General features: G+C 50.8%; 2 protein-coding genes across 7 annotated transcripts in view; one reads left to right on the forward strand and one right to left on the reverse strand.

Moving 5' to 3' along the window:
- Positions 1-15,583, forward strand: part of CRB2 (crumbs cell polarity complex component 2) — a 33,024-nt gene extending 17,441 nt beyond the window's left edge. The window contains exons 7-13 of one of the 2 annotated variants that reach the window (XM_059486627.1): positions 4,279-5,217; positions 5,980-6,536; positions 7,374-7,539; positions 7,948-8,815; positions 9,595-9,711; positions 10,097-10,223; positions 13,113-15,583. In XM_059486627.1, coding sequence (XP_059342610.1) covers positions 4,279-5,217; positions 5,980-6,536; positions 7,374-7,539; positions 7,948-8,815; positions 9,595-9,711; positions 10,097-10,223; positions 13,113-13,331 — 2,993 coding nt within the window. In that variant the 3' untranslated portion in view covers positions 13,332-15,583. Of the gene's footprint in view, positions 1-4,278; positions 5,218-5,979; positions 6,537-7,373; positions 7,540-7,947; positions 8,816-9,594; positions 9,712-10,096; positions 10,224-12,074 lie in introns of both variants that reach the window. The other variant, XM_059486625.1, reaches the window with a different exon arrangement.
- Positions 15,584-16,786: 1,203 nt separating this feature from the next.
- Positions 16,787-26,758, reverse strand: part of DENND1A (DENN domain containing 1A) — a 146,916-nt gene continuing 136,944 nt past the window's right edge. For 3 of the 5 annotated variants that reach the window (XM_059486570.1, XM_059486569.1, XM_059486568.1), the window contains 3 exons: positions 25,737-25,825; positions 20,451-20,706; positions 16,787-19,607 (listed from right to left, as the gene is read on the reverse strand). In XM_059486570.1, the coding sequence (XP_059342553.1) occupies positions 18,327-19,607; positions 20,451-20,706; positions 25,737-25,825 (1,626 nt within the window). In that variant the 3' untranslated portion in view covers positions 16,787-18,326. Of the gene's footprint in view, positions 19,608-20,450; positions 20,707-22,895; positions 23,025-25,736; positions 25,826-26,758 lie in introns of all 5 variants that reach the window. The other 2 variants (XM_059486567.1, XM_059486566.1) reach the window with 1 other exon arrangement.

The raw sequence follows: 26,758 nt of genomic DNA on the forward strand, positions 1-26,758 counted from the left end.
TGTACTGCTGTGTCTGAACCCGTACATTCAGCATAATGCAGGGAATTTCTTTCCATCCAGTTTGACTTCAGGGAAACAGACCATGGTCATTAAAACCTGAGACTTTTCTTAGTGAATACAGCAGAGTGGAAATGTCTGTGCTCACAGATCACTGGAACAGGGAACAGGGAGAAGGAAAACTGCCTGATGGACCCTGATTATTCCCTCACTAATGAATGTGCAGCAGGGCCCGGGTTCACTCTGCATTTGGAACTCCCCTTGTTCCTATGGTTTAGGTATTGCACAATGGTGGAAATGCAGCGTTTTGGCTTAGCCTATGAAAAGAACATTTTGGCCTCATTCAGGGACTCTGGCAGCTCACCTGGAGTGCAGCAGGGGCAGGGGATTGTCTCCTGGCTGTGCCCTGCTGAGCTGAGGCTGTGGGCACTGCTGGGCACTGCAGGAGGCAGGGAGCAGCAATATGCTGGAGCACACATTCCTGGTGTCAGCACGGACAGGGGCCAGCTGGGAGGGTCAGAGCCGGGCTGGATTAGACCTGGGCAGGGCAGGGCTCTGCTCCCCCGCTCCAATCCCTTCTCGTGGGACTGGCACCAGCCAGCGCCTGCACACACGGCCCTGCCAGCCCGGCCTTTTTTGTCATCACTCCCCCCCTTCACCCCCATTTTTTTCCCTTTACTGTCACCAATGTCCACAAGGAGTCGGCCATGAAATCTGTGCTGATTGGCGTGATCCTGAGGGGAATTGTTCTGCTGGCAGGTAATGAGATGTGTACGGTGCTTGCAGTGTGTCCTGCTGGTGTGTGTGTGCCTGCCCAGGGCAGGGGCCTGGCTATGTGCTGCGTGCTGCCTGGGGGCATCAGGAGGAACCAGAATTGATGAGAAAGGAAGAATGTTTTTATTTTGAAGAGACCTAAAGTTTTGCTTTGGAAACTTTAAGGCGAGGAATTTCTTTGTTGCACGGGTCTGCCTGGCAGCTCCACAGTCGCCGTGCTGCAGTTGTGCCTTGTGGGGCAGCGTCAGAGCCCCCGAGGCGCCGGCTCTGTGCCCCTCACCTCCGGGTGAGCTCTGCAGACACGCAGGTGCCTCCCGGCTACTTCTGGGAAACGCTGGTTTTGCTTTTACCGGTGTTTTGCAGTTTCCATTTTCAGTATTGATTGAAAGCTGCCTTGTGGAGAGTGGGTTTGTGGCTGTGGCTCAGGACGAGCCCTTCGGTGGTCAGAGCCCTCCGCAGCTCCTCCCGCTCCGCGCCCCGAGCGGCAGAGCAGGGGTTGCCATGGAAATGGCAGCAATTGTGCAAATATCATTGTGTCGGGGTCCGTTTGTGGCGGCTAATGCTCTGCCTACCCCCTCTCCCTCCCCTCCTTTTTCCTTTTGATAATCATAATACAATCCCTAATTAGGATGCAGCAGGGAAAGGTGGTTAGGAATTCAAATGCCTTACGGAGAGGGCAAGGCGGTGCTGGCCGGGCAGCCCTGCTGAACTCCCGTGTTTCAAGGAATAGACCTTGTCCTTCAAGGTTTTTTGATATCTGACAGCTAAATTAGAATATTTCACTTCATTTGTGCTTATTCTTTTAACATTTTATGTATCTGTTGACGTATATGATTCTTAGACTGTATACAATGACTCTTTGCTTATTAATAGCAGCCAGTAAATCATTCCCTCCATTCAGGCAGTGCTGAACTGTGTGGATTTAATCCCACTTGCATCTACAAAACAGAACTGTTCCCACCACAGCGGTAACAGCCCGAACGTGGGGAAGGATTTGTATTTGAATATTTGAATATTCTGGAGGCTGTGAAAACTCAGCCACTTCTGAGTGTTTCTGACCCGGTCCCTGTGGGTTGGTGGCTTGGGGCTGTTACCTCAGACACAGCTGGATTAGGGGAATGTTTGAAATCCTTGACTCCAGATAGCAGCCTTTTAGATACCACTTGTCTGATTGTCAGATAACAAGTTCCACTGCTTTGCTATTGTTAGTCTTTAACTAGATAAGGAACTCATTAAACCTTTGAAAGTCTCCTAATGGTGTAATGAATCAGATTGGTTGTTTTACTATTGATGGCTCAGATAAAAGTAAACATTTCAGCTATGAAATTTAGAGCAAACACAGGAAAGTACTACTTGTTTACAAGAATAACTTGGTTTTGTTACTTGTTTTTGTTGAACAGACTCACATACCCCAGTTTATTTTTTTAAATAAACCTGAAGAGGGATGCCTGTGCTGCTCTTAGAAAAAAACAATTAGTGTTGAACAACTTCTTAATATCTACTTCCCAGTGGGTCTGCAAAGAAACAACTGTCCATGTCTTGGAGAAGATTGCAATAAGAGATGTCCAGGAAATGATCTGTACTTTTGGAAACTGCAGCGATGTAACTCCAGATAACTGCTTACTAAATCTTCCAGGAAAAAAAATGTCATTAGCCAGATTTTTAGAACTCTTGTGCAATCTACTTTTCACCCATTTCAAACAGATAATCTAAGAAATCAAACCAGCTGCATCCCTTGGGAAAGCCTGGTGTTTAATCAGCCCCAGCTTGGGGCTGTGCACCCACCCAGGGGACTCCAATCCCACCTGGTGTGGGGGGCTGGGGGCAGGAACAGCCAGGCAGGAGCTCCTGCTGCGTGAGAGCTGAGACCTGCTCAGGCTGGGAATGTGGAATGGGAAAATGGGCCCCTCCTGCCTCCCAGCCTTCTCAGAAATGCAGAAATTCACGGCATCTCTCTTTTGTTATCCAAACCAATGTTATCTTCCCGTCATTGTCTTGGTAAATATCAGCAACTCTGATCTGAAACAGCAGCATCTCTAGGATTTGGGACTGTACCAAACCTCTTTCCTTATTCAACAGCCTCTCCCCTTCAATCTGACTGCACACTTGCCTCCTGCAGCTTGGAGAGCCCAAGAAAACCCACCCCATCTTCTCCCAAACTGGGATTCCTCAGGCCCAGTGATGTCCCTTATGCTCTATTTATTCCCACACATTTCCTTCGTAGCTTTGTGCTGCAATCTCAATTCTGTCCCTGCTGTTCCTCTGCTGAGCAAGCCCAACAGTAAGAGGAAGAGGGCTGTGCTGAAGATACTGTTTCTTACAGAACAGCTCTGACACATCTGCAAAGTGCATCTCTCTTTCAATGCTTCCCAGAGCTCTGTCCCTACACTGGCACAATCAGTTTGGAGCTGGAAGCTGCTGCTCATCTGTCTGCAGAGCTCAGGGGACAAACCATCACTGCAAATATTCAAGAATCTGTATCTTTGCTGTTTTTATTTTTAATCACATATCAAGTCCAGCTCCAGTGCTCCTAGTGCCCCATCTCCCCTCATCTCTGTGCCCAGGCAGCTCTCTAATCTCTTTGACATGCACATTCTGTCTGGTGGCTTTTCTTTACAAATGTCCTTTGTGTTTTGATTCCCCTCCTTTGTGTGTGAATTCCTTCTTTTTCTTCCTGCTGCCCTCGTTGTGCTTGCTGGCTGGATCGGGTGTAATGCTATTAGATTGGGATAATCCATGCTTGGTTTATCTGTGGGACTGTCTCTGAAGATTAGTGAAAACCGATGTTATAGGCTAGATAAAGTGAACTGGTTCAGGGCTCCTCTGTCAGTCTGGGATGCTCAGGAAAATGACAGCAGATTTTCATTAGCCAGATTTGGTAGTTTACTTGAGCCCCACTGGGATCCATGTGCTGCCAGGAGACAGCGGCAGTGCAGGACCTCACCCAGTTCATTTGTGCAGGACTGGGCTGAGCTGAAATCAGCTTAGTGCCAGCATGGCAGAGTGCCTGTGGAGCATGTTGTGTTTGCTGTTTGGTAATGAATTGGGGTTTGTGAGTTTTACAACTGGTGGGTTGTCTTGGAATTGGATTTTTTTAACTGAGGCTTTCCAGTAACTTCCCATTTTACTGCTGTCTGCAACACTGGTGCCTGGAACATGCTCCAGTCAGATCTACAGACCTACCTGGCCTTTCAACATACCTAATCTATTAAGAAAAAAGCATAAATTCCTTGTCTGTGCTGTTTTAGTCCTTTCATACCTTTTGCACATTGAGCTTGGGCCATTGGGCCAGGACAGCAGTTGGTGGGGGGATTTGGGCTGACAGGCCAAAGCTCTATAAATAAATAGCACCTGGGAGGACACAGAAGTTTGGGTTTCTTGCTCTTGCATCATGAGCAGGAGCCTATGAGTGAGTGTGGGGCTCCTTGCTGGCAGCTGCTCCCTGGAGAGAACAGGGGAGGGTGTCCCAGTCCCAGGTGAGATCCCATCTCTAAATCTCTTTTGCAGGTGTGGAATGTGCTGTTAACATCAATGAGTGTGAGGAGGGTCCCTGCAAGAATGGAGCTGTGTGTGAGGATGGCATTGCTGACTATTCCTGCCACTGTGCCCCTGGCCAGGATGGCATTACATGGGGAGGGAAGAACTGCTCTGTGCAGCTCACTGGGTGCCAGACTCACGACTGCCAGAACGAGGCCTTGTGCATCCCAACGTACCGAGCTGAGAGCCACGGCCACCTGTGCCAGTGCCAGCCTGGATTCTATGATGCCACGTGCTCCACACCAACAACGTTTTCCTTTGCTTCCAGAGGGTATCTCCTCATTGAGCTGCCCGAGGACAGTGAGAGCAGGAGGGGCACGGCAGGGGCCAGCGTGTCCCTCCGCTTCCGAACCACTCTGCCCAGCGCTGTCCTTTTTTACCGCGGCCGTGAAGCCGAGTACTTGTTCCTGGAGCTCCTGGATGGCGTCCTGCACGCAGAGCTGAAGAGAGAGGGTGTTGGGTACCCGCTGCTCCTGAAGGGGCTCAGAGTGGACGATGGCCAGTGGCACAAAGTGGAAGTTGTCGTGCACAGCACGGTGCAGCTGAAGCTCTGGCACGGCTCTTGTGAGGCCGGGCTCTGCCTGCAGAGCTCTCCTGTCCCACCCAGCACTGCTGTGATCCCACAAGCCTTCCTGAATCTGTATATTGGAGGTGCTGAGGGTCCAATGGCCAACAACACAGGGAGCCAGCAAGGCTTTGTGGGCTGCCTGGAGGACCTGCGGGTGGATGCTGAGGCCGTGCTGCCGGCGGATCTGCCCCTGGGGGAGCCGTCCCCGGCGAGGCCGGGCTGCGACCGCACCGAGTGGTGCCTGTCCCAGCCCTGCTTCCACGGAGGGCTCTGTGTGGACCTCTGGGCCACCTTCAGGTGTGACTGTGCCAGGCCCTATGGAGGCCCAGCTTGCTCATATGGTAAGTGCCATGGGATTGACACCTGCCAGCTCCACAGGTACTGGAGGAGCTTGGATGTCAGCTCTGAAAACAGGACTTTCTGTTTGACCAGGGGGAAAAATAAAGCAAAACCCTCAGTGGATTTTCTTTCCTGTCATTTGCTCCTGCACAAATGACTGTCAGTTTTGTGGTGCAGGTTATTCCTGGTAGAGCCAGAGGCTCTGACATCACCTTTTAACAGATCTGTGTGAATGCAGGGGAGCAGGGAAGTTGTTTTACTGTGAAAAGTTGATCTTGAGCTTCTGAGTTAAGGATGAATAGGAATATACTGCTTTGTTGAAGGAAGCTCTTTGACAATTTTGAGTTAAAATCATATCTATTTGCATTTTTTGCTCCTGTAAGGCTTGTATTAGTATTGGAGCTTTTTTCAACTCTTCTGAGCCCTAAGTATGACATGTACTGCTGTTACCAAATTTACAAATTTTAAAAGCAACTCTGTATCTCAAAAGTCCTTGAGTAAATTTGCTGGATTGGCAAGGGCTCTGCTAGACTTGTGTTTCACTCTCATGCTACTTGGATACTTGAATTTGTGTCCTCCAGAGGAAGCAAGGACATATTCACCTTCTTCTTAGTGTCACACACCTGTGGGGAGGAGCATTATTACCCTGGCACATGTGGAAAACATTGAGAAGAGACCTTTGCCCTATTCCTAAGGAGCTGCATCCCCATGCTGGCTGCATTCCCTTTATCTCTGAGCTGAAGTTTGTTTCTTTTCTCTTCCAGAGCGCCCAGCAGCAACATTTGGCCTAGAGAATTCCACCAGCTTTGCCTCTTTCGCCCTTTCTGACAGCCTTGGGGCAGACTTCAACCTCTCGTTTTTCCTGCGGAGCCGGAAGCCCGATGGTTTGTTACTGCAGGCCTGCAATGGGACAGGCCCCTGCCTCACCCTGTACCTGAGGGACGGCCAGCTGAGCATAGAGACGTCCCCTACGGACACTGTGACCTTTCCAGGGAATGTGGTTGATGGGAGAAGACGTTTGATAGCCCTGTCCTTCCAGGGAGGCTCTGTTGGTGCTCTGCAGTCAGACACGCTGGTGGAGCTGGGGCAGCTGCCAGCACAAGCCCTGGGAGCTGGCTCTGAGCTGTTCATTGGGGGGCACCCGAACCCCGACAGTGCTGAGCTCTGGGGGGGCTACTTCAAGGGCTGTTTGCAGGACATCCAACTCAACAGCCACCAGATAGAGTTTTTCCAGGTGGAGAACAACAGTGTGCCACAGGAACTCAATAGGACTCAAACTGGAAACCTTGTGAATGGCTGCATCTCTGATGACACCTGCCAGGTATGTGCTGTGTGGTGTTTGTCTCTGTGTGTGCAGAGTTTGCTGGAGTTCTGTTATTACACACAAGTCTGACTGTTGCTGATACCAGAAAAAGGAGGTTTCTGATGTATTGAAGAACACATGGTTCTCTGTGCTCCCACCTCACTCAGTATACTACATACGATTTAAACACTGAGTTTTCTCAAGCTCCCCTGTAGTTTTTGTGCTTTTAGAACTTGGGCAGTGGCTTTTGTGCTGCCCATCTCCACTTTACTGAGCCCACATGGGTTCCAGACTCCCCTCCCTACCCTGTAATCTTGCCAGCCCCTCCCTTCATCCTGTTCCAGTTGCACAACAACCTCTTCCCCAGGAATCTGCCATTTCAACAGCAGAGGCTGAAGGAGCTGTCTCCATGTGCCCTTGGATCAGAGCCTGGCTCTCCTCTGTGCCACACTTGCTGATGGGGAGGCCTTACCCCCCAATCTCGCCCTTCCTGCTTATGGTGCTCTGAAGTGTTGTCACAGCTGTGGTGTCAGGGGTGTCCTTCTGGGGACAGAACTTTGGGAGCCTCTTGGGAGCATCACAGTTTGTTTAATCTGTTCCTCACCTGTGCTTTTGTGTCTCGTTCTTTGCCAAATTGCTGGATTCCTGTTGGTCAGTGCTGTGCACAGGGGGGAGCAGGAGCTCAGGAGTTTCTTGTACAGAGACCCTTGTGCTTCCCTCAGTGCTCTTGAGTCATTGTTCCATTTCTCTCCTCTCTTGATTCAAATGCTGTGCTCATCTTCACAATTCTACCAAAGTCTCTTAGACCTCAAGATGAATTACTCTGCCCCTAAATTCCCCTGTTTTGTTTTTCAGTCTGAGCCATGTCAGAATGGTGGCAGATGCATTGTCACTTGGAATGATTTCCATTGCAGCTGTCCAGCAAATTTCACTGGGAAATTTTGTGAAGAGAAAGTCTGGTGTGAAAGTGACCCGTGTCCTGAAGGCACCACCTGCACAGACGTTGTGGCAGGATATGTGTGTAAGTTCTGTTCTCTTGCTTGTGTAAAATCCCCCCGCCCATTCCCTGTCTATAATCAATGTTCCCAGTTTGTGCTGTTGAAAACAATACAAACAAATGCTGCAAGGAGGACATGGAGTGGTGCCCAGGTACATGGGCCCAGGCAGCCTGGGCTCTGTGGGCTTGCCCTGGGTGTGACAGAGCACAGCTGAGGAGTAAAAATTGCTGCCTAAGAGCTGGATGTTACTACAGGAGGTGCAGTTGTAAACAGGAAGAGCTTTAAGGCTGCCAGCAGCTCGCCTGTAATCCTGCTCACACTAAGCTTAGGGGTTCTTAGGGAGAGAACTGCCAGGGGTGTGCCATTGGTCTGGCTCAAACAGGACACCAACTGTCTTTGAAATCCCTCATGCTCTCCCCCTTTATTTATAGGTCTGGCTAATGCAACGTTCAATAGTTATGCTGCCATTGAATTTACCACCAACACATCAGTGACCAGAACTCTGAGCAGCCTCCACGTGGAATTCAGAACCAGAGATGAAGATGCTGTTTTGCTTCGGGCTGTGGAAGAGGTGGATTCCCTCCAGGTAGCCATTAGGAATTCCTCCCTGCTTGTTGACATCAGGAGTGGGAACAGCATCGAGGGTGTGAGCTTCGTGAGCCCGCAGGCGGTCACGGACGGGGCCTGGCACAGCGTGTCCGTGTCCATGGAGGAGCCGGCCGCGCTCTCCTCGCGGTGGCTGCTCCGCTGGGACGGCTCGGTGAACGTGACCCTGCCGGGAAGCGCCGGCAACCTCAACTTCCTCAAGAACAACGCCTCGGTCGTTCTGGCCGAGAATTTCACCGGCTGCCTGGGCCGGGTGCAGATCGGGGGGCTCTTCCTGCCCTTCCCGCCCCAGCAGCCGTACCCGCAGGCCGAGCAGTTCCTGCGGGCCGGCCCGGGCAGCGTCCGCCTGGGCTGCTCCGGGGCCGACGTGTGCGCCTCCAGCCCCTGCCTCAACGGCGGCACCTGCCAGGACCTGTTCGACGCCTTCGGCTGCGGCTGCAGCGCGGGCTGGGCGGGGCCGCGCTGCGAGGCCAACATCGACGACTGCCAGCCCAGCCCCTGCGTCCACGGGGACTGCGTGGACGCCGTGGCAGATTTCCAGTGCGAGTGCTTCCGCGGCTTCATCGGGAAGAGGTGCGACATCAACGTGGACGACTGCGTGCGGCACCAGTGCCTGAACGGGGCCACCTGCGTGGACGGCGTGTACGGGTACTCCTGCAGGTGCCCCCCGCAGTACTCGGGACCTCGCTGCGAGTAAGTGCCCGGGCTGCTTTCATACAGGGGCAGGGGAGCCTCCAGATAAACTGCACTTTTACTTTGGGACACTTCGGGAAAATTTTTCATTGCAAGCATCTTGTAGCAAAGAACCCAAATTCTGCTGTGACTTGGAAGGTGCTGCCCAGGTCCAAACCCTCACTGACAGGGGTTCAGCCTCGTACAGGATAAGGATCCTTCCTTTTGATGTGGTTTTTCCCATGCTACCTTTCAGAGCTGGTTGAAGGGCACATACTCTGGCCCGTTGTCATTTCCCTCTAGCACTCCCATCTTCTCTATGACTTGATTCCCCTCTGCCATATTCCTATGCTGATTTAAAACAAAACATCTTGTGCCAGTTCAAATGGAACATGAAGTTAAATACTGACATGGTTGCATTTCAGTTATCTGATCTATCCAGGATGATTTTCCTGTTGTTCCTGCTGCATGCTGGGACAGTTACCTGGTACTGGCATTATCCTTCCTGGGGCCTGGCTGTACTGTTCCAGCAGTGTCCTGTCCCTGCCTATATTTTCATTAGCAAGAACAGGCCTGTCTGAGTACTGAGAGCTCCTATCTGTTCCCAGGGCATGATCCAAGGGAATACTCTGATGTTACAGATGATTTCTGAGACTATTCCCTTTTTCACTTATGTCAAACTCCTTCCTAGAAACACCAAGAAACAAGCATTGTGTTTATGGCCCCATTGCCCCTGAGCCCCAGAACACTGCCCTTCCCCAGAACCTGAGTGCTTTAAGGCTGTCCCTTGCTCTCCCCAGGTGGCCGTTCCCCCCTCAGCAGTGTGGCAAGAACTTCACCTGCTTGAACGGTGGCAGGTGCATCACTGAGAGCTGGGGAGCCAACTGCTCCTGCAGGCCTGGCTTCACTGGAAGGAAGTAAGTGCTGCTTCACCCTCCTCCATGTCCCTGTGCCAGTCAAACAGCTGCTCCTAATGGGAACACGAGCTGTTGCTTGGAGCAGAGGGAAGCTTCAGATCATCCAGCTGCCAACACCAGTTTTTGCAGTGAGAACTGCTTCCAAGGTTTTTCAAGCACACTGGGCTGTGCTGGAGACCCGTGCTGGCCTCAGTCCCGTAGAAAACCACAACAGGAGGGTTGGTGTGACCAGGGGAGAATTTCAGGTAGTTTGACTCCAGAGAAAGCACCTGGAGAAGCTGCAATGGGCGCTTTTCAAACAAAAGAGGCTTTTTTCGACTGGATGATCTTGTGTTCTATGGCACAGGAATATATAAGACAATTCTAATACACTCTTCTCTTGCAGCTGTCAAATCAACATAAACGAGTGTGACCCGAACCCGTGCCAGAACGGGGGCACGTGCCAGGACTCGGAGAACAGATACGAGTGCGTGTGCAGTGCCAGCTTCACCGGCGAGCGCTGCGACATCAACGTAAGCACTGCCTGGCCCTGCACTCTGCTGGGCCCTTCCTGCTCTGCCCTGCCTAAAGCACAGCTGGGCAGTCCTCAGTGGGTTCTTTTCTCTGCAGTGCTGCTGCTTATTGGTCTCCAGCACATAAATAATTGCAGTAAACGCTCCTCAGTACCTGCATGTGCTGCCATATGGCTTTTGGGGCTGTCTCTCCACATCTCCATAGATTTCACAACTCTTTGGACAGAAATCCAACTCTGCAGTTGACCCAGGTTCCTGGAGAGTGGAATTTCATTTGGTGTTTTATCTTGGATAAGAGTTACTAAACACCTGCCCTCTGCAAAGATCATCTGAGTAGAAATGGATGTTTGGAGAAGGGAGGTTGGATAAAGTCAGGCCAAGAGTGGTTCAGTCTGTGTGAAAAGCTGAGTCCTGTCCCTGAGCTGCCCATCCTGTGTGCATAACCCAAGTGTTTGGGGTGGGGCTGGGATCCTTCCTGGGGGGAGGTGGGATCCCTACCCGTGCTTTCTCTGTGAAGCTGTTGCATGGACAGGCAGCTTTTTGGGTAACCTGGGAATGTACTAACCCATCCTGCATGGAAAGGGCTCTGTGCCAGGCGGGGTTTGCTGCTGTTGCTGTTACCCAGGGCTCTAATGCACGTGCCAAGGTCACCCTGACATTTCCAGTTTGCATGCACAGACTCCTTCAGGCATCTCTATCTCCTCTGTCCCAGGACATTTCTGTGGATTCCTTGTATTCATTTTCATCACGCTCCCCTTGTTTTTCTTCACTCTTTCCATTCCCTCCGTCCCCCCTGGTGGGGCAGGGAGGGGCTGGGGATGGTGCTCGTTTCTCCCAGGGACAGGTGGAGCTCAGCTGAGCTCCCTTTGCTCTCTGCTCCCACAGCAGCAGCTCCGGGGGCCCCTGCTGGGCCCTGGTGGTGCAGGACTAACCCGCATGCTCTGGAACTAACCCTGCACAGCACTCGGCTTTGGACAGGCTCGGGGAATCCACCTGCACTCCAGGCATTTGGAAAGGGCAGAAGGGCGTCTAGATCCCCTGGGAATGTTCCTTCTTTGCTCTGTGACATGAGCACAGACTGAATGGCATCAAAAAACTGTAAATGATCCAGCTTGAATTATTTTGGTTTTAGCTGTAAGGTGGCCGATACCATTGATAGCAATAAGAAATATCTTATTTTTAAACTTACTGTAATTTTAAAACTTTGTTTCATGACAAAAATTCCACAGTTGTTTTAGTTATGTTGGTGTCCTCCATGTCATCCTTGATTCCACCAGAATTCTCTCCTCAGTACTTGGGCTTTTTATCATCTTCATCTCACATCCATGTCCTGACCTCTTCAACATCTTCCCCTTCTTGCTGCAAGTTCTGCAATTCTGTTTCACAGTTTAACAGCTTAATCAATTCTCTGCTTTGCCATTACAGGCATTAAGGCATCATTGAACTTTTTTTAAGTATCATTCCCCTGCTTGGGGAAGTTTTTTTGGGTTACTGAAAATTCACATTAGTCTGCATTTATTTTAAAGGTTTTTGGGTTTTTTGGTTGGTTGGTTGTTTTTTTGTTTTTCTGTTGTGTGTTTTTTTGGTTTTGTTTTGCAACACTGGTGACAACTTTGCCAGTGCCACCTGTGTATTTTAGTCTGATATGGATAAGAAGGCACCTTTGAAGACTCCCACTGTAGACGCTGAGTGAACTGGCATTTACATCTTAAGGGGCTGTCTTGCTGTGAAAAAGTGCTGTTTTCTGCTTTTCTAAAAACCTTTTTCTCTCTAATCTGACCATTTTGGTCAGTTACTGGAGTTATTGTAACCACTGGGGTTTCATTGTTTCTCCATTAATTTCTTTTACAGAAAGGGACTCCAGGTGCTCTCTTCCCCTCCCCACTAATTGAAGTAGCTGTCCCTGTAGCCTGTGGCTCTGTGCTGCTCCTCAGTATTGCTCTCATATTCATGGTTCTCACGGCAAGGAAGAGGCGCCAGTCCGAGGGGACGTACAGCCCGAGCCAGCAGGAGGTGGCAGGAGCTCGGCTGGAGATGGACAGTGTCCTAAAGGTGCCACCCGAAGAGCGCCTAATCTAGGCCCTGCCGTGCCCAGGACCTGCACCTGCAAGCTCTGCCTGCACCTGGAGCTCTTCCAGCCCTGGCAGCAGCAGATGCAGCCCCTCCCCGTTCCCCTAAGGCCGCTCACCAAGAACGGACATCGCGGCCGGCTGGGCTGGCGCTGCTGCACTCAGCGGCTCCAAGGGAGCCTCTGTCCCCCCGTGCCCTGCCCCGGGCTGCCGTCGCTCATCTCAGCAGGAGCTGAAGTGGCTCTGGCTCCTGTCCTCTCCCAGGCAGGAGAGGCACATTCAATCTGCTTTCCAAGGCAGGGTGACCGAGGCACCTGTGCAGGTTCAGCTCCCTGAGTCCCACTCAGGAGTTGGGAAGGTCGAGGCTGGCTTGTGTATTCTGCTCTGGTTTGTCAACAGCTGAAAAACATTCAGACTGTCTCAGCTCAGGTGTGTGAGGTTTTCAGAGTCTTCAACAGCAACAGCAGCTGTGACCTCCCTGTGACAGCCCTGTGTTGCAGGGAATTGTCAGGAATGATCAAAATCCTTGTATCAATCAGTACTGAATGCCCTGGTGCTGTTAGACATTCCCATGGGTACCGTGCAGGGAAGGGACAGGCAGGACTCCGGGGGTTTGGGCCAGTGCTGGAGCTGCCACATGCTGGACTTTGGGTGTGCTGGAGGGGACAGGGGAGCAGAAAGGTCGCAGCCTCCTGTGCATTCCCTGGGCTCCGCGGGACAGGGACAGCACAGCGCAGCTGAGGGAGCGCTGGGGGCTGACGGGTGTGAAGTGCAGCTGCGTCCTGGTGGAAGCTCTGAGTAACTGCCTGTTCTACCACAGCAGCGAGTGTGGGCGCACCTCAGCCACTCCTCGGTGGTGGGAGCAGTCGGGGCTGCGGGGGCTGCCCTGCTCCTCGCACTGGCTGCAGCCACGGCGATTGCCATGAAGAGGAGGAGAGCGACTCAGGGAACCTACAGCCCGAGCCGGCAGGAGAAGGACGGGGCCCGAGTGGAAATGTGGAACGTGATCAAGATGCCCCCGACCGAGCGGCTGATCTGAGCTGGGGTCACGCTGGGGTGGGGGGGACACAGCTCTGCACAGCCTCGGGCACTGCCCGCTGGCACTGCCCCTCGGGCTGCTGCCTGCAATCAGCCCACAGAGCATTCCTAGCAAACTGCTCTGGCCGTGAAAGCGGCAGCACTGGGGAGCAGAAACCCCGCTGCTGAGGGCCAGGAGGGAGCAGAGGCTGTGGCACAGCGGGGACACAGAACCAGACAGAAGGTAGGGCTGTGGCACAGCCGGAGCCTGCTGGGCCCCTGCTCCTGCAGGCAGCAGGAAAACCTCCCTGAGGCAGGTCCAGTGAATGGGAGTGAAACCACTGCATTCAGAAATAATGTGAATAATAAGGTTTTTTCAAAAAGACACATACCTGTGACTCCTCTGCAAGGCTAAGCCAGCTGAGTGCTGGGAATTCCTTCCTAGAGCTGCTGCTGCCATTCCAGGTGGGCCAGGGCTGGCATGGCAGTAAGTCCCACTGGGCTGAGCTGGACATGGCTGCTGGAGCTTTCCCTGAGACCAGACCAAACCACAGGAATATCTGAAGTGCCTTTCTGATCCTGCGGTGCCAGTTACAGTTTAACTTTTGTGAAAGGAGGACGTTTTCATGTGTGAGCCAGTTCCACCACTCCCAAGCAGCTTGAACCATGGAACTGACCCTTGTGAGAGCATCAGGTGGTACCTGCTGGGGTGAGGAGGGGAGAAAGAAAGAGTTCTAGAGGTGACCTCTCTGGACTGACAGGTTTGGGCTTGCTGGTACAGGAGAGTGGAATTTAGTTAGCCAATCTTTTAACCCAAACAAGGGTTGGTGTAAGTGACACAGCTTCTGCTTCCCACTGCACTAACAGGGGTTTGATTTTGTGGCTTTGCTTCTCCTGTGTTACTGTTGTAGCTGTTGAATGTGCTGTTTCTTCTTTAGCATAATGTGGCAGAGACTGTAGAAGGAAATGCAGCACAGCAGGCCAGGTAAGGCCTAAAGTCATTAGTGTTTCAGGACAATCACAACAGCTATCAATAAGGAGTATTTTAGAACAGTGTCTGCTTTTTAATGTCCAAAATACTATTAAAAATCAGGGTGGGAACCTGCCTGCCTTAGCTCATTGCCACAAGAAAATGCTGTTTATTCTGGCCTGCTTTGGGATTTTTTTTCTACTGTAGCTGTAAATATTTCTGTAATTCCAAGCAAAGAGAGGGGTCTGGAACTACTGCTCACATGTGTTAGTTTAAGAACAGGTGTGTCTGTGTAAGAACAGGTCTCTGCAACAGGCGGCTGCTGACAGAAAAATGAAAGTTTTAGAAAACAGAAAAAAACAGGAGTGGGAGACAGACAATATTTTGTCAGTAAGATCACGTTCCCTCTAGCAGTGGAGAAGAGGCAAAGGTGAGATCCCAGCTGTGTCTGGCAGTGCCAGGGATGCCCTGGCTGCAAGTGGGAGCTGTGGCTGCTTTCCTGTGTTCATCAGCAGTGACTCTGCTGGCACTGTTCTGTCATGCTTTGCTCTGGGCATTCTCCAGCTGCTCTTTTGGGAGGCCCAGCACGCTTTGGGAACAGAGCCAGTGGCACTGCCCGGTCCTCTTGTGGCACTGGGGCTTTGGGGGCAGGTTTTCCTGTGCACAGGAGGCTCCAGGGCAGCAGAGCTGTGCCAGGACAGTGGGGAATTGCTCCCTGGGCTGAGGGAAGGGAGCAGGGGTGGGCACAGCCCTGGGGCCCCTGTGCTGCCAGGCAAAGGCCTGCAGTAACCTCAGGGGGGCTCAGGGGCTCTCTGCCACCTCTGCCCCAGCACCCCGGGGCAGGTGCTGCTTCTGCTTTTTTGCTGCACTCCCCCTGTGGTGTCTGCACAGACACGAGGCAGCAGCAGGATGGAGCAGAGCCCCAGCCCCAGAGCTGCCCCAGCAGCTCCTGCCACCCCTGCAGGAACAAACCAAGCCCTGGAGCCCCGGCAGGTCCGGCTGTGCCCAGCAGCTCCTCAGGGCTGCAGCCCGAGCACCCAAAGCCAGTGTTAGCCGAGGTGTTCAAATACCCTGTCAGTGTCTTGAGCATTTCTGCAAAATAATTTATGGAAGGTGGTTTTGTTTTTTTCCAATAATGAACTTAACTTTCTTTTGATATTTCATTTTTGAATATATTTTTTCACAAAACTGGACTTGCTGTAGTTAATGATTATGATCTTGATTTCTTTTTTAATTGTAAATTTTATAATTTGTAAATAATTAGAATGTCCTTCAAAAGAAATTTACAGTAAAATTTGGTTAAAACCAGACCTGGTTGTTGACTTGTGACTGTTTTTCCCCAAAGAACACCTTTCTGTCTGGATGGCTGATCATGGTCTGTGCCACACCCCCTGCACAGCTGCAAACTTTGATGGCTCTTCATGGTTAAAGGATTCATTTTGTGATGATTTGTCCCAGCCCAGAGCTGTGAGCACAGGCCAGGGTGCAGAGCTTTGCCCAGCAGCAGGACAGAGCTGCTGAACACTAAGGGAGGGAGCTGGGAAAGCTCTGCTCTCTGCTCACCTCACTGAGCTGCATTTCACCATTAATCCCTGACTTTATGGGCAATAAAGAGATGGGAATGGGGGGAAAAGGGACTCTGAAGCCTCCACCCAGAGTGAACAAAATACAGAAATGGTTTCACCTCTTGTGCAGCAGCAGATGCACCACAAACTTTGAAGAGGCTTGTCTTGTCTGTTTGTTTTTAAAATAAACTCATTTCTTATGGCAGGAAGCAGCTGTAAGTAAGCAAAGCGATACCAAACACAGGGCAAGTACAGGAACATGGAAAGTCAAGTATAAAGTCACTGATGAGTAAGACCAGGAACACTTTTTATACTGGATTAATAAAAGCTTCCAAATTCCTTCTAGGGCTGAACCAGAACTGGCACTGTTTATACCTGGCACTATCAGGAATGAATCGTGTTAGGCATTCCTGAGTTTAAATAAGACAAAAAAATCCCTAAATGCTGTCCTAGGGATAGTTCAATTCCTATGTTACAAGAAACCCCTAAAAAGGTCTCCGCTTGCAAACCCTGCTTCAGAAATGAGGGAAGTCACAAACCCCTTGTCCTCCTGTATCTCAGAGGTGCTAAATAAAGTGAAGGGTGAATAAATGGGTGTTAATACTCTTCAGTGCCCCAAAACTGACTTACCAAATGATCCATAATATGAGCAAAGTAACCAGAGATGGAAATGAACTGCAGTGGGACAGAATTTCCTGAGAGGTTTAAGGCATCTGTGCTGGGCTCCTCAATGTGTGGTCACTGTGTGACATTACTGAGTTTAAACAGGGCCTGTGGAGCCCTGCTTGTACAGGCAGGATTGTCCAGTGCCCTTTCACACCCACCCTAAGCCAGACAGTTTTATCATCCAGCTCATTGCAAAGGAGCTCTGAAATGCCAGACTGAATTACATATCCTTATTCTGAACTCTATCCTTGATCCAAATAAAATGGAACTGGTATCTTAGACTTTAAATATTTTACTATTCAATACTAAACTCATCTGTCTTTCAACACAAAAAGAAAATACAAATCCAAGTGAATGGCTTGCCAGAGGAACAGCACTGTACAGAAACAGAATATTCCTGGAATACTGTGGTCTTCCCAAAACCGGCAGCATTTCAGATATTATTTTTCTTTTGTACTGCCCAGACTTGAACACAGAGACAGCCATTCCCATTCCCCAGAGTAAGAAAACTTCCAAGATAACATGAATAAAATAGATACATTGGAAATCAGATAAAGCTTTACAAGAATTTCCCCATGTGTCCAAGATGATTTCCTTTATCAAAGGCTCAATGGTGATGTGATTCCCTCTGCAAGAGTGACAGGTTTTACACCAGAGTGTGCCCAGACACAAAACAAACCAAAAAAGCACCACTGAAGTGAAACAGAAATGATCAGAGACAGCAGCTTTCCCGGGGATGCTGAGGGCTGTGTGAAATGTCTGGAGAAGCCAGAGGGGGCTCAGAACACCCAGCTGAGCCTCCCCTTTGCTCGGTGCCTCGCGGGGCCAGCCCGAGGCCCCACAGAGCCCAGATCCCCCTGCAGGACACGCCCTGCCCTCAGCCCCAGCACACCGGCCTTCCCCTGCACTCAGGAGCTGGGAACCTCCATGCCCCACACTTTTGCTCTTCTTTGTAATAAGTAAGATGTAAGATATTGTTACATTCCATTCATATACTGCAATTTATAATATTGATAGATAATATTAAGATACACATATATAAGAACTAGGATACTCTTTATGGCCTCTATTTTCTGATGTATTTAACAAAAACAAAGTCAAAAAAATGAAAACAATTGCTGGTGTTTCCAGTTTCCCAACAGAGATGCAGGACCAATCCCTGAACAGCTGCTCTGTGCTGTGGTTTCCAGGCCTGTGACAACTCTGCCCTGGCTGTTGGTGTTTGGGGGGGGGGAGTCAAAAGTGCCACCAAAGTCCATGTGACAGCACAGCTCCAGGAGCGGCTGGGGTTCAACGAGCACAAACAGAAACCAAGGGAGCAGTTCAGTGACTTGTGGGCTGGTTTGCTGCACTTTGCATGTGGGAACAAAATGTTGTATTTCTGTGTAATGCCAGAAAAACTGACGTCCGTTCCCAGAGGCAGGAGTGAACCCCAGCAGAGTGGGCTGTGTCAAGCTCCGGGTGTGCCAAGGACCAAAAATACAGGGAGGGAGTAACTTGTGCATCAGTAGTGCTGCCTGAAAAGCTGTGTGTGGAAATCCCAACCCACCCCAACCCAACCCACCTCCCCTCAGGCTTTGGTCAGTGCAGGGATCCCAGGGTTCAGTGGCGGGGAGTGAGAGCAGTGCCAGGGACCGGGACTGGGGGACTCTGACCTGTGGGCAAAAAGCTCTCGTGTTGAGTTGCAGCTCAGCGATGGTCCTGCGGCAGTCCTGGCTCAGCCTTCCTTAAAAGAAATGCTTGGTTTTATGCTGGCTCAAAAAAACCAAAAAATCCCTCTGTCACTTCCAAAAGGACACCAAGGCCATGGGGTGTGTCACTCAAAGGTTTCCCATCGCTTTCTCAGCTGCTCCACCTTACCTGGTGTGGGTGACACGTCCTGCTTGGTCTTTTTTAACAGATCTTCAAATGGATCTTTTGTCTCCTCAGATTTTGAGGACAGTAACACTGACTCCAAGCCCTTGGCTGGCCTGGCAGGGACCAGAGGGGGTTCACTGGCCAGAAGAGCCAGGGCTTGTTTGGGATCTACCTTGGTGCTGGGCTGGCCCACCTGTAACGTTCGGGGTTTGGGGGGAGCACCCAGACACGCTGGCTGGAGGGAGCTGGTGGGAGAAGGGCTGTGGCTCTGCAGGAGCAAGGAGCCAGCTGCTGGCACAGCTGGAGCCTGGCTGAACAGGTTTGGCATGGAGAGCGTGGCCATGGGGGGCTGAGGTCTCTGTGCTGGGTAGAAGGCGGCAGTGGGGGTTATGAAGCTGGAGCTGTAGGCATGACCTAGGGAGGGGGTAAAGGAGCCCCTGGGGGCTCTGACCAGTGACACCGGGAGGGCTCCTGGCAGCGTCTGGGTGAACGGATTGGGGGAGGGCTGCAGAAAAGGCGGTGGAGCTGGGGCAGGATAGCCCAGGGGCTGGGCAAACGCTGCAGCTGCAGGAGGCACAAAGTCACTGGGCAGGGCCCCGAAGGCGGGCGCGGGGGCCGAGCCCTGCGGGGCCCTGGCCGGCCAGGCCGTGGTTCTCAGCGGGTCCAGCAGGCTCAGCAGGAGCTCGCTCTCGTTGCCGGCGCCCTCTGCCTTCACCCGCTCGGGCTGCAGCATCCCAGCGCTGCCGGCAGCGCCGCACAGCAGCTGTGATGGGCGGGAGGAGCAACCCACAGACTGCTGCACTTCGGGCTTTAAGGACACAGCCCCAAAGGGCTCGGGGATAAGATCTGAAACCAAGTGGCCGCGCCCCTGAGGGGTGAGGATTTCCGCTGACCCGGCTGGAGCCTGGTGCTTGGAAGCCCTGGGTGCTGGTGGTGGTGGCACGATCCCCAGTTCTGGAGTCTTTCTTCCCTGGGGCCTAGGAATGGTGATGTTCCCTTGAATGGCAGGATTGGATTCATCCTTTTCTGCAGGAGCCAGACCACTGTCTCTGCTCTGGGGTCTCCTGGAGATGGGGGGCATGTTACCCAGGGCAGCCAAGGGTCTTTCTGGGGAGCTTTGGGAATATTTGGTGGGAATGGCCATATCATCATGGCCCATACTCCACAGCTTGTTGTAAGGGTGGGACAGCTTCATGCTTGGCACAATCCTGTTCCTCTCAGACACACCAAGATCCATTCTCTGCAAGAGAGAAGAACAAGCATTAACTCTAACTGATGTCCTCACAAGACAGAGCAGGAAGTGAGTTCAGGCTGCTGTGAGGGAAGAGGATCAGTCCCCAGGCTGATCAGTGCAGAGGGACAACAGCGTGTGGCCAGGAACCAGCCAGGACTCTGCAGCTCCAATTCCAGCTCTGCTGCCACGGGGTTGTTCAGCTGGCACATGGTGTGCATCTGTCACAGCCCAGTAAGGAGCACACAACCTGTGTCCAAGGCACAGAAGCTGAGAAGCCTTAATTGCTGCATGGAATAAGTTGACAAATGAAATATCTGAATGTAACACTAAAATCAATATTATTATAAAGTAGAAATGACATTTGCTTCTTTAATGTCAGATGAAGATCTTGGAGTCTGCTTTAGTTTAACACTTTCTGAGCAATGTTCCGTCACAAACATCCCGTTTCTTCAGAGGGAGATTGTTTAAATGATGCTTAGACCAAAATAGCCAGATTAAAAGAAAAAAAGTTTGCAGGGGACCTGAAAATTACCAGCTATTCATTCTCACTGTCAATCATCAACTTCAAAGATAACTCTGTGTGACGGCCATGGGACAAACAGATTCTGAGGAAGAGGGCAAATATCCCCTCCTTTAGAAGCAAAGGCTTCAGAGGAAACACTTATCACTGAGTCCCATTTAAGCCATTTTTAATTCATAAATTAATTCTGAAACACATAAGCAAATCCCTGGAAAACAGATGATGATGATGATGACAATGATGAATATTATTAGGATCTACCCAATAATACGAAAAAGATGCTCAGAATGAGCTCTGTGCCACCCCCAGGGCACAGGAAGCCCCCCGACCTGGTATTCAAAGGAGCAGCGCTGCTCTGCCTCCTCCTTGGGTGCCCGCAGGTCCTCCAGGCTCTTGGCCTGGCTCAGGGGCTGAGGCTGGCCTTCTACTTCCAAGCTGGGGAAGATGTCTTCCAGGAGGTTGACTTCTGAGGCCTTGCTGGAGAGCAGAGGGCTCGGAGGCAGCGGCTCCCTGGCTCTCTCCGGGCTGCCCACGTCCTCCCCATCGGCACTGTCCGACTCCTTCAGTGCCCGGTACGGCTGAGGCCTGCCACACAACCAAAAATCACATCGCAAATCACCACATTGCTCATTCTTTGTTCTGGACGCAATTTCCTAAGGAGCTGGATGAGTTACAAAGAGCTCCCCAGTGGCAAATATAGCTCAGAGAGCTCCCCATGCAGAGCAGGCGGTGGGCAGGGGCCATGCAGAAGGGGACCCGGCACCCAAGGGTGCTCAGAAGGGCAAGAGCCGAGTGGGAGGTGCTCAGAGGGAAGCTGTGGTCATGCAGGCACAGCCAGGCTGAGGGGGGAGTTCTCAGACCAGGGACAGTGGGACACCAGCTCCCCATGCTGACTGTCTGGGCTCCCTCGGGCTGGGCACGGCCTCTGCACCCTGTGTTTGCAGGCTCTGACATCCTTGGGTTTCAAGCTAACTCAGCACACAACATAACTCAGTGTTTTCCTGCAATAATTGGGAGCACTGTGCAGGTTCCGATGATTTCATTGGTGTCATCTTATCAAGAAACACCACAATCCATTATGGAGACACCTCCTTTACATTACCAGCCAAGGCTGAGTTAGCAGGATGCTTCTCTTGCACATACCTCAGCAAAAAATGGAACCAGCACATTTGCATTTTGGTGTGTGTACAGAGAACAGCAGCACAATGTGCATCCAATTAATGACAACAAGTGCCACACATGACTGTGGGGATTGGCACTTGACTGGCAGCCAGTTGTACTGTGGCATTTAAACAAGCTTTCAATTAAAAGAAAATATTTGTGAGACCTGCAAAAATACATCCTATGGAAGAACCCTTCTCCCTTTTCCATATTTTATCATAATACATCTATATCATGCAAATTCAGAGAGCCCAGCCTGCTTCCCTCCCCAGCACACACAGAGCACGCACTGAGCCCCAGCAGGACAGGGACACTGCAGGTACAGGGCAGACAGTAACAGCACATGGCCTCAGGGCAATCTCACATCACCCTGCAAGCCCCCAAGGGATATCTGAAAACAAAACTGGTCTCCTCCACTCCAAACAGGAGTGTGGAAACATTTCCTGGCCCTTTCCTACTGATCCCCCCATCCCACCTGCCTGCAGTCAGATTCCTTCCCTGTCAGCCTCTGAACCTGTGTCTGCAGCACACAATGGATTTTAGCAGCTGCAGACCTCTCTGTCCCACTGGCAGCCTCCTTCTCCAGCCTGGTCTTACCCTGCCAGGCTTCAGCTGCTCAGCTGGGACTGGCACCGTCCATCTCCCAGCCCGGAGCTGCCTGCCTGTGGCACCATGTGCATTTCTGAAGCAGCAGCTCACAGCAGCCTGGCCCCTCTTCCAGTGCTCAAATCAGTGGCTGCACTGTTACAGGAATGAGTGCAACTCCATGCAATTTATCTACCTTTCATCCCCTAGAAATCCTCAAGCAGGCGAGGTTAGGAAATAACAAATCCTCTGCTGACATTCAGTGAAGGCTCAGCTCAGAGCTGCCTGCTGGGATTGGGATATTCAAATAGGCAGCAATAGGAATTTAGTGCAGCTGAACCCACGGCTGGCAGGGCTCCCCTCACCTCACACGGGCACCCTGGGCAGGCTGAGCTCCTTCCCCTGCCACAGGCACTGTGGGCAGGGGCAGAACCCTCCAGCCACAGCATCAGTGAGCAGTTCTGACACAGCTGCTCTACACAGTCTTTCAAGACAGAGTTACAGAGCCTTGGGAAGGTACAAGTTACAAATCCAAAAGCTGGATACAAACTGACCAAACAAACTTCCTGCTTCTTGTATAATTGTCAGATTGTGCTCAATGCCATCAGAGGACACCTGCAGGGATGTGATACCTGACAGGCCAGACAGGCTGGGATCAAACAGGTGACACAGGAAAAGGCTGGTAACTGCACTGGAACAAGGCTCACAGGACAACCCAAAAGCACAGTAACACCACACAAGAATGAATGGTGAAAGGTTTGGACAGGACAAGCAGCGTATTGGAACAAAGGACAAATGGAAGGGTGACATCCCACAGAGCTCGAGTCAATGGAAGCCCATAAGCTGTGTGGTGCTGCAGTGTTTCATGCAGGAGGATGCTTCTTCATGCTGCTCAACATCAAGACAGACAAGCAGGAGAAATGTTGGTCATTCATCAAGCATGGTACAGAGACCCCAGGAGCATTTCCAAATCCCAGTGCAAACCCCACTGTTGGAAACTGGCCACAGCAAAAGAGTGAAGGATAGACCATTCAAAAGGAGCAGAGAAGAAAAAGTTTTCAGAGAAGCCAGAGACAGGATCCTCTTCCTGCTGAAATTCATCATCAGAGGAGTCCTCAGAGAGGAAGACTGTATAGTGTCGCATGGGCTTTACGAGGCTGGGGAACAGGAAGAGAAAAGGAAGTTATGGAGTCACAGTGACAGCTCCTGAGGAGAGAAACCAGGGCTCCAGAGACCCAGATCATCCTGAGCCCGACTGACTGCACAGCAGAGCTGGGCAGGGAACTGAGCTCTGCTGCCCAGGCACAGAACAAAGCCCCTGTGCCAAGCGCAGGCCACTGTGGGGTGCCCAAGGGAAGGGACTGTAGGCACCCCACAGTGCAGGGGACAGTACAGGAACCCCCTTCCCCCACCACGTTCCCTACAGAGCTGGGCACCTCTCTGTTCCTCAGACAGCTCTGCTCCTCAGGCTCTCTGAGCTCTGATAAACATTAGATCTCCCTCTCTGCTTTACAGACATTTACTCTGATGCACAAGAGGAGCTGACTCCAGGGCACCAGTTCCTTCTTGTATCTATTTTTCACATTTGAAACTGCTTCACTCTAGACTAAAACCTCAGCTGTCCAAGGATTGGTATGAAATGCAGTTTGCCAAGTAAGGTGTATGTGCTCCTTTCCTCAGCATTAACTGAGAATCAGTTCTTAAAGACTAGGGCGGGAAAAGAGAAGTTGGATGCTGCAACCAACAGCCCAAGAGGGCCTGAGCTGCCACTGCCAATGCATGTTCACTCACAGTCAGGTCAGAGCTACTTAATAAAAAGTCTCTCACAGGTGGCAGTGGCTGAGGCCAGTGGTGGTAAATCACACTCTGCATTATTCCAGTTAAAGCCAGTGCCTTGCTTTCTTCCCCCTCTCCTTCTGTAACAGGTGTCCACGGGAAGGAGGTGGGGGCACAGAGACCCCCGGTGCCGCCCTGTGCCCGTGCCCCGGGGCTGCCAGCGCTCAGTAAATCCCGTGCCCGTGCCCCGGGGCTGCCAGCGCTCGGTAAATCCCGTGCCCGTGCCCCGGGGCTGCCAGCGCTCGGTAAATCCCGGTCAGCCCCGGCGCCACGCGGACGGGACGCGCTCCACGGCGCCGGCAGCAGCGCGGAGCGGGGGCTCCGTTTTAATGAGGAAGATCTGCATCTCAGGAGCTTTTTCATGTGTCAGGATGCATGGACAAATCAGCAGCACATCACGCTGGCCAAAAATGAAATGCTGACAAATGTAGATATTTCAAATTTAATTGACACCTAAATGTACTTGAGATAGAAAAAAAAATATATAGAAAATGGGAGTGCAGGGTACAGGAATTAGTAAGGAGAATTCTGTAATAATTTTAAAGGATGTTCTGGTTATAAGAAAATTAGTTTTGCTTATTTTATTATGGTATTGCTTTTTCCTGAATATTGAGATTATGGTACAAAGGGGTGTATGGACTTGTCATGAAAATTCTGTATCTTGTGAAAGCTGAGATGTAAAGACTTACTAAAACTAGCAGCAATAAACTACACCTAAATAAAATAATTAAAATACAATAGATTTCCAGCATTGGTACAATGTTTACCATTCGTATTTATGTTTATCTGCTGTCTGATAGTGGCAGGAATTGAAGATACACGTTAGCAGAGAGCAACATTGGGATGTCAACAGCTTTTGAACCCAAACATGCAGAATCCTCCACAGGAACACACATAAATGTTAAATTTATTCAATTATCCTCCACCTAAATGCAGTGAGTCATCAGATTAAATATTAAAAAAACGCTTTTAGTTTAAAAATCCCCACAGCCTCTGAGCAGGGCCAGCATGGCTTGTTGCAGGAGCTGCATCTGCTCCACAAGAGGGCAACCAAATTCCACTGTAAAATGCACAAATACCCCTGTGCAAGGGAGAAATCACCGTTCAGTTTAGGCCAAAAACAGAGTATGCCCCTACCCTGGCATGGCTGCAAAGAGCTGTCCATGCACTGATGCCCTTCCAGTATGTTTGGGCTGTGCTGGCAAGTTCAGAACATCTCAGCTGAGAGCATCCACAGCTCACAGCATCCATTCCCTGGCCAGGGTCACCCCTGAGGGCCCACTGCTAACTCCACTCAGGCACAGTCAGGAGTCTGTAACACACACCCCTTGTCATCTTTGCAAGGGATAAGTGACATTAGTGAAAGTGCCTGAAAAAGCCTCCCTGAGGCAACAGAACATGCCTGTACTGGTATGCACAAGTGAGACACTGGAAACCAACACCTTCTGTCCAGGAGTAGTGGGCTGGGGCAGCACAGATGATTTGGAACATTCCCCCTTCACTGGCACAGCTAAAGGGGGGATAAATTTGCTGGTACTGTGCAAAGTGAAGCCCTAGAAACCCTCACCACAGAGCTCACTCAGACATCACGGTCCTGTTAATGCACTCTAGTCAGACACAGCCCCTTCGGCCATCACTGTCAAATAACCAGCTCTGCATCCTCCAGCTACAGCCTGGCAAGAACACTGCAGCTGCAGGGCTGGAACTGACAATTTCCTTGAAAGAAAAGTGCAAACCAAAACAACAAAGAAATTAACAAACCTCCAAAACCTGAAAACTTTCACTGAAGAGGCTGATCAGAGTGCACTAACTTGGCAAACCACAATGTTTCCATAAGCAAACCTTGGTTACTTGATTTTTCACACTTTCTCTACAATGTTCCAAAAATAATTTTTTAAAAATCAGTTTTTTTCTTAGTTAAAATCTAACTTTGATCGGTAGTATTTTTAATGTCTCCTCTGGTGAGTCCCAGTTCTGAACACACAGTTTGATGAGAGAGCCAGCAGAGAGAAGCAGAGCTGCACAGTACTTACTGTTCTGGGCTGGGAACTGAGGTCCTCCGGCCCTCCACACCAATGTTGCTCTTGGGCCTCTTAACCACATGAGGTCTTGGGGGGCGAACCTGTGACATGCACAGAGACATCTCATCAAACACTGCCCTGATCCAACAGCAGACACAGACAACACATGGAGAACCACCAGTATCCTACAGGGATCTTCCACTGGGCCTTGCTTTGTCTTTGGTGCCACAACAATGTTACACATGAGTGTGGATACATCAATGGATCTAAAGGATGGATACAAACCACATGGCCCCAGGACTTGCAAACCAAACATATATGCTTGTCACTGTTTGCTATTCGCCCTGTCCTGTTTGGTGCAGGCTGAATTTCACAGAAAAGATTCCCTAAGAGTGAGCTTCCCCCTGAGCAGTCAGTGGTGAGAGAAAAGCTGGGGATGTCCATGTGCTCTGGACATTGCACTGGCAGTGGGGCTCAGCTCTGGCACCATGACCCTTCTGGCCGCTTGCTCCCAGGTGAGGACTTCTGTGCAAGGCTATCAGGGAAGATGTGTACTTAGGATAAATGTTTTAACATGAAAACCAGCTCATTCTTCATCAAAAATTTGCTTCCTTCCAGCAGCTGAACACAAACCCTTGCCAGCCATATTGTCATTAGCACTCTTGGTATTAAGTCAGACTTCTGTTGTAAGTAAAAATCCAAAGCTTTTCTGTGGAAGATGATGCTGCTGCCAATCCAGTCTCACATACATATCCATCACCTTCTAATGTATGGAAATTCAGCTTGATTTCTGACCAGGATCTCCACAAGCAAACAAGCCTTATTTCAAGGAAAGGAATAAGCCCAAAGTTTGCCTATATGCTAGCTTACACTACTGAGGAATTCTGTGCTGAACTTATCCCTGTGAGTCAAATGAGGGAATTTGCAGCATCAGGGCAGACTGTACACACGAGCTTCGTGTGTTTTGTTAAGAAAGTACAACTCTACCTGAAAAAGAGTCGGATCTGTTGGCTCAGCTCAATGCTTATCTCACC

This window comes from Ammospiza nelsoni, chromosome 20 (assembly GCF_027579445.1).
Source record: "Ammospiza nelsoni isolate bAmmNel1 chromosome 20, bAmmNel1.pri, whole genome shotgun sequence".
NCBI classification, from domain to species: Eukaryota; Metazoa; Chordata; class Aves; order Passeriformes; family Passerellidae; genus Ammospiza; species Ammospiza nelsoni.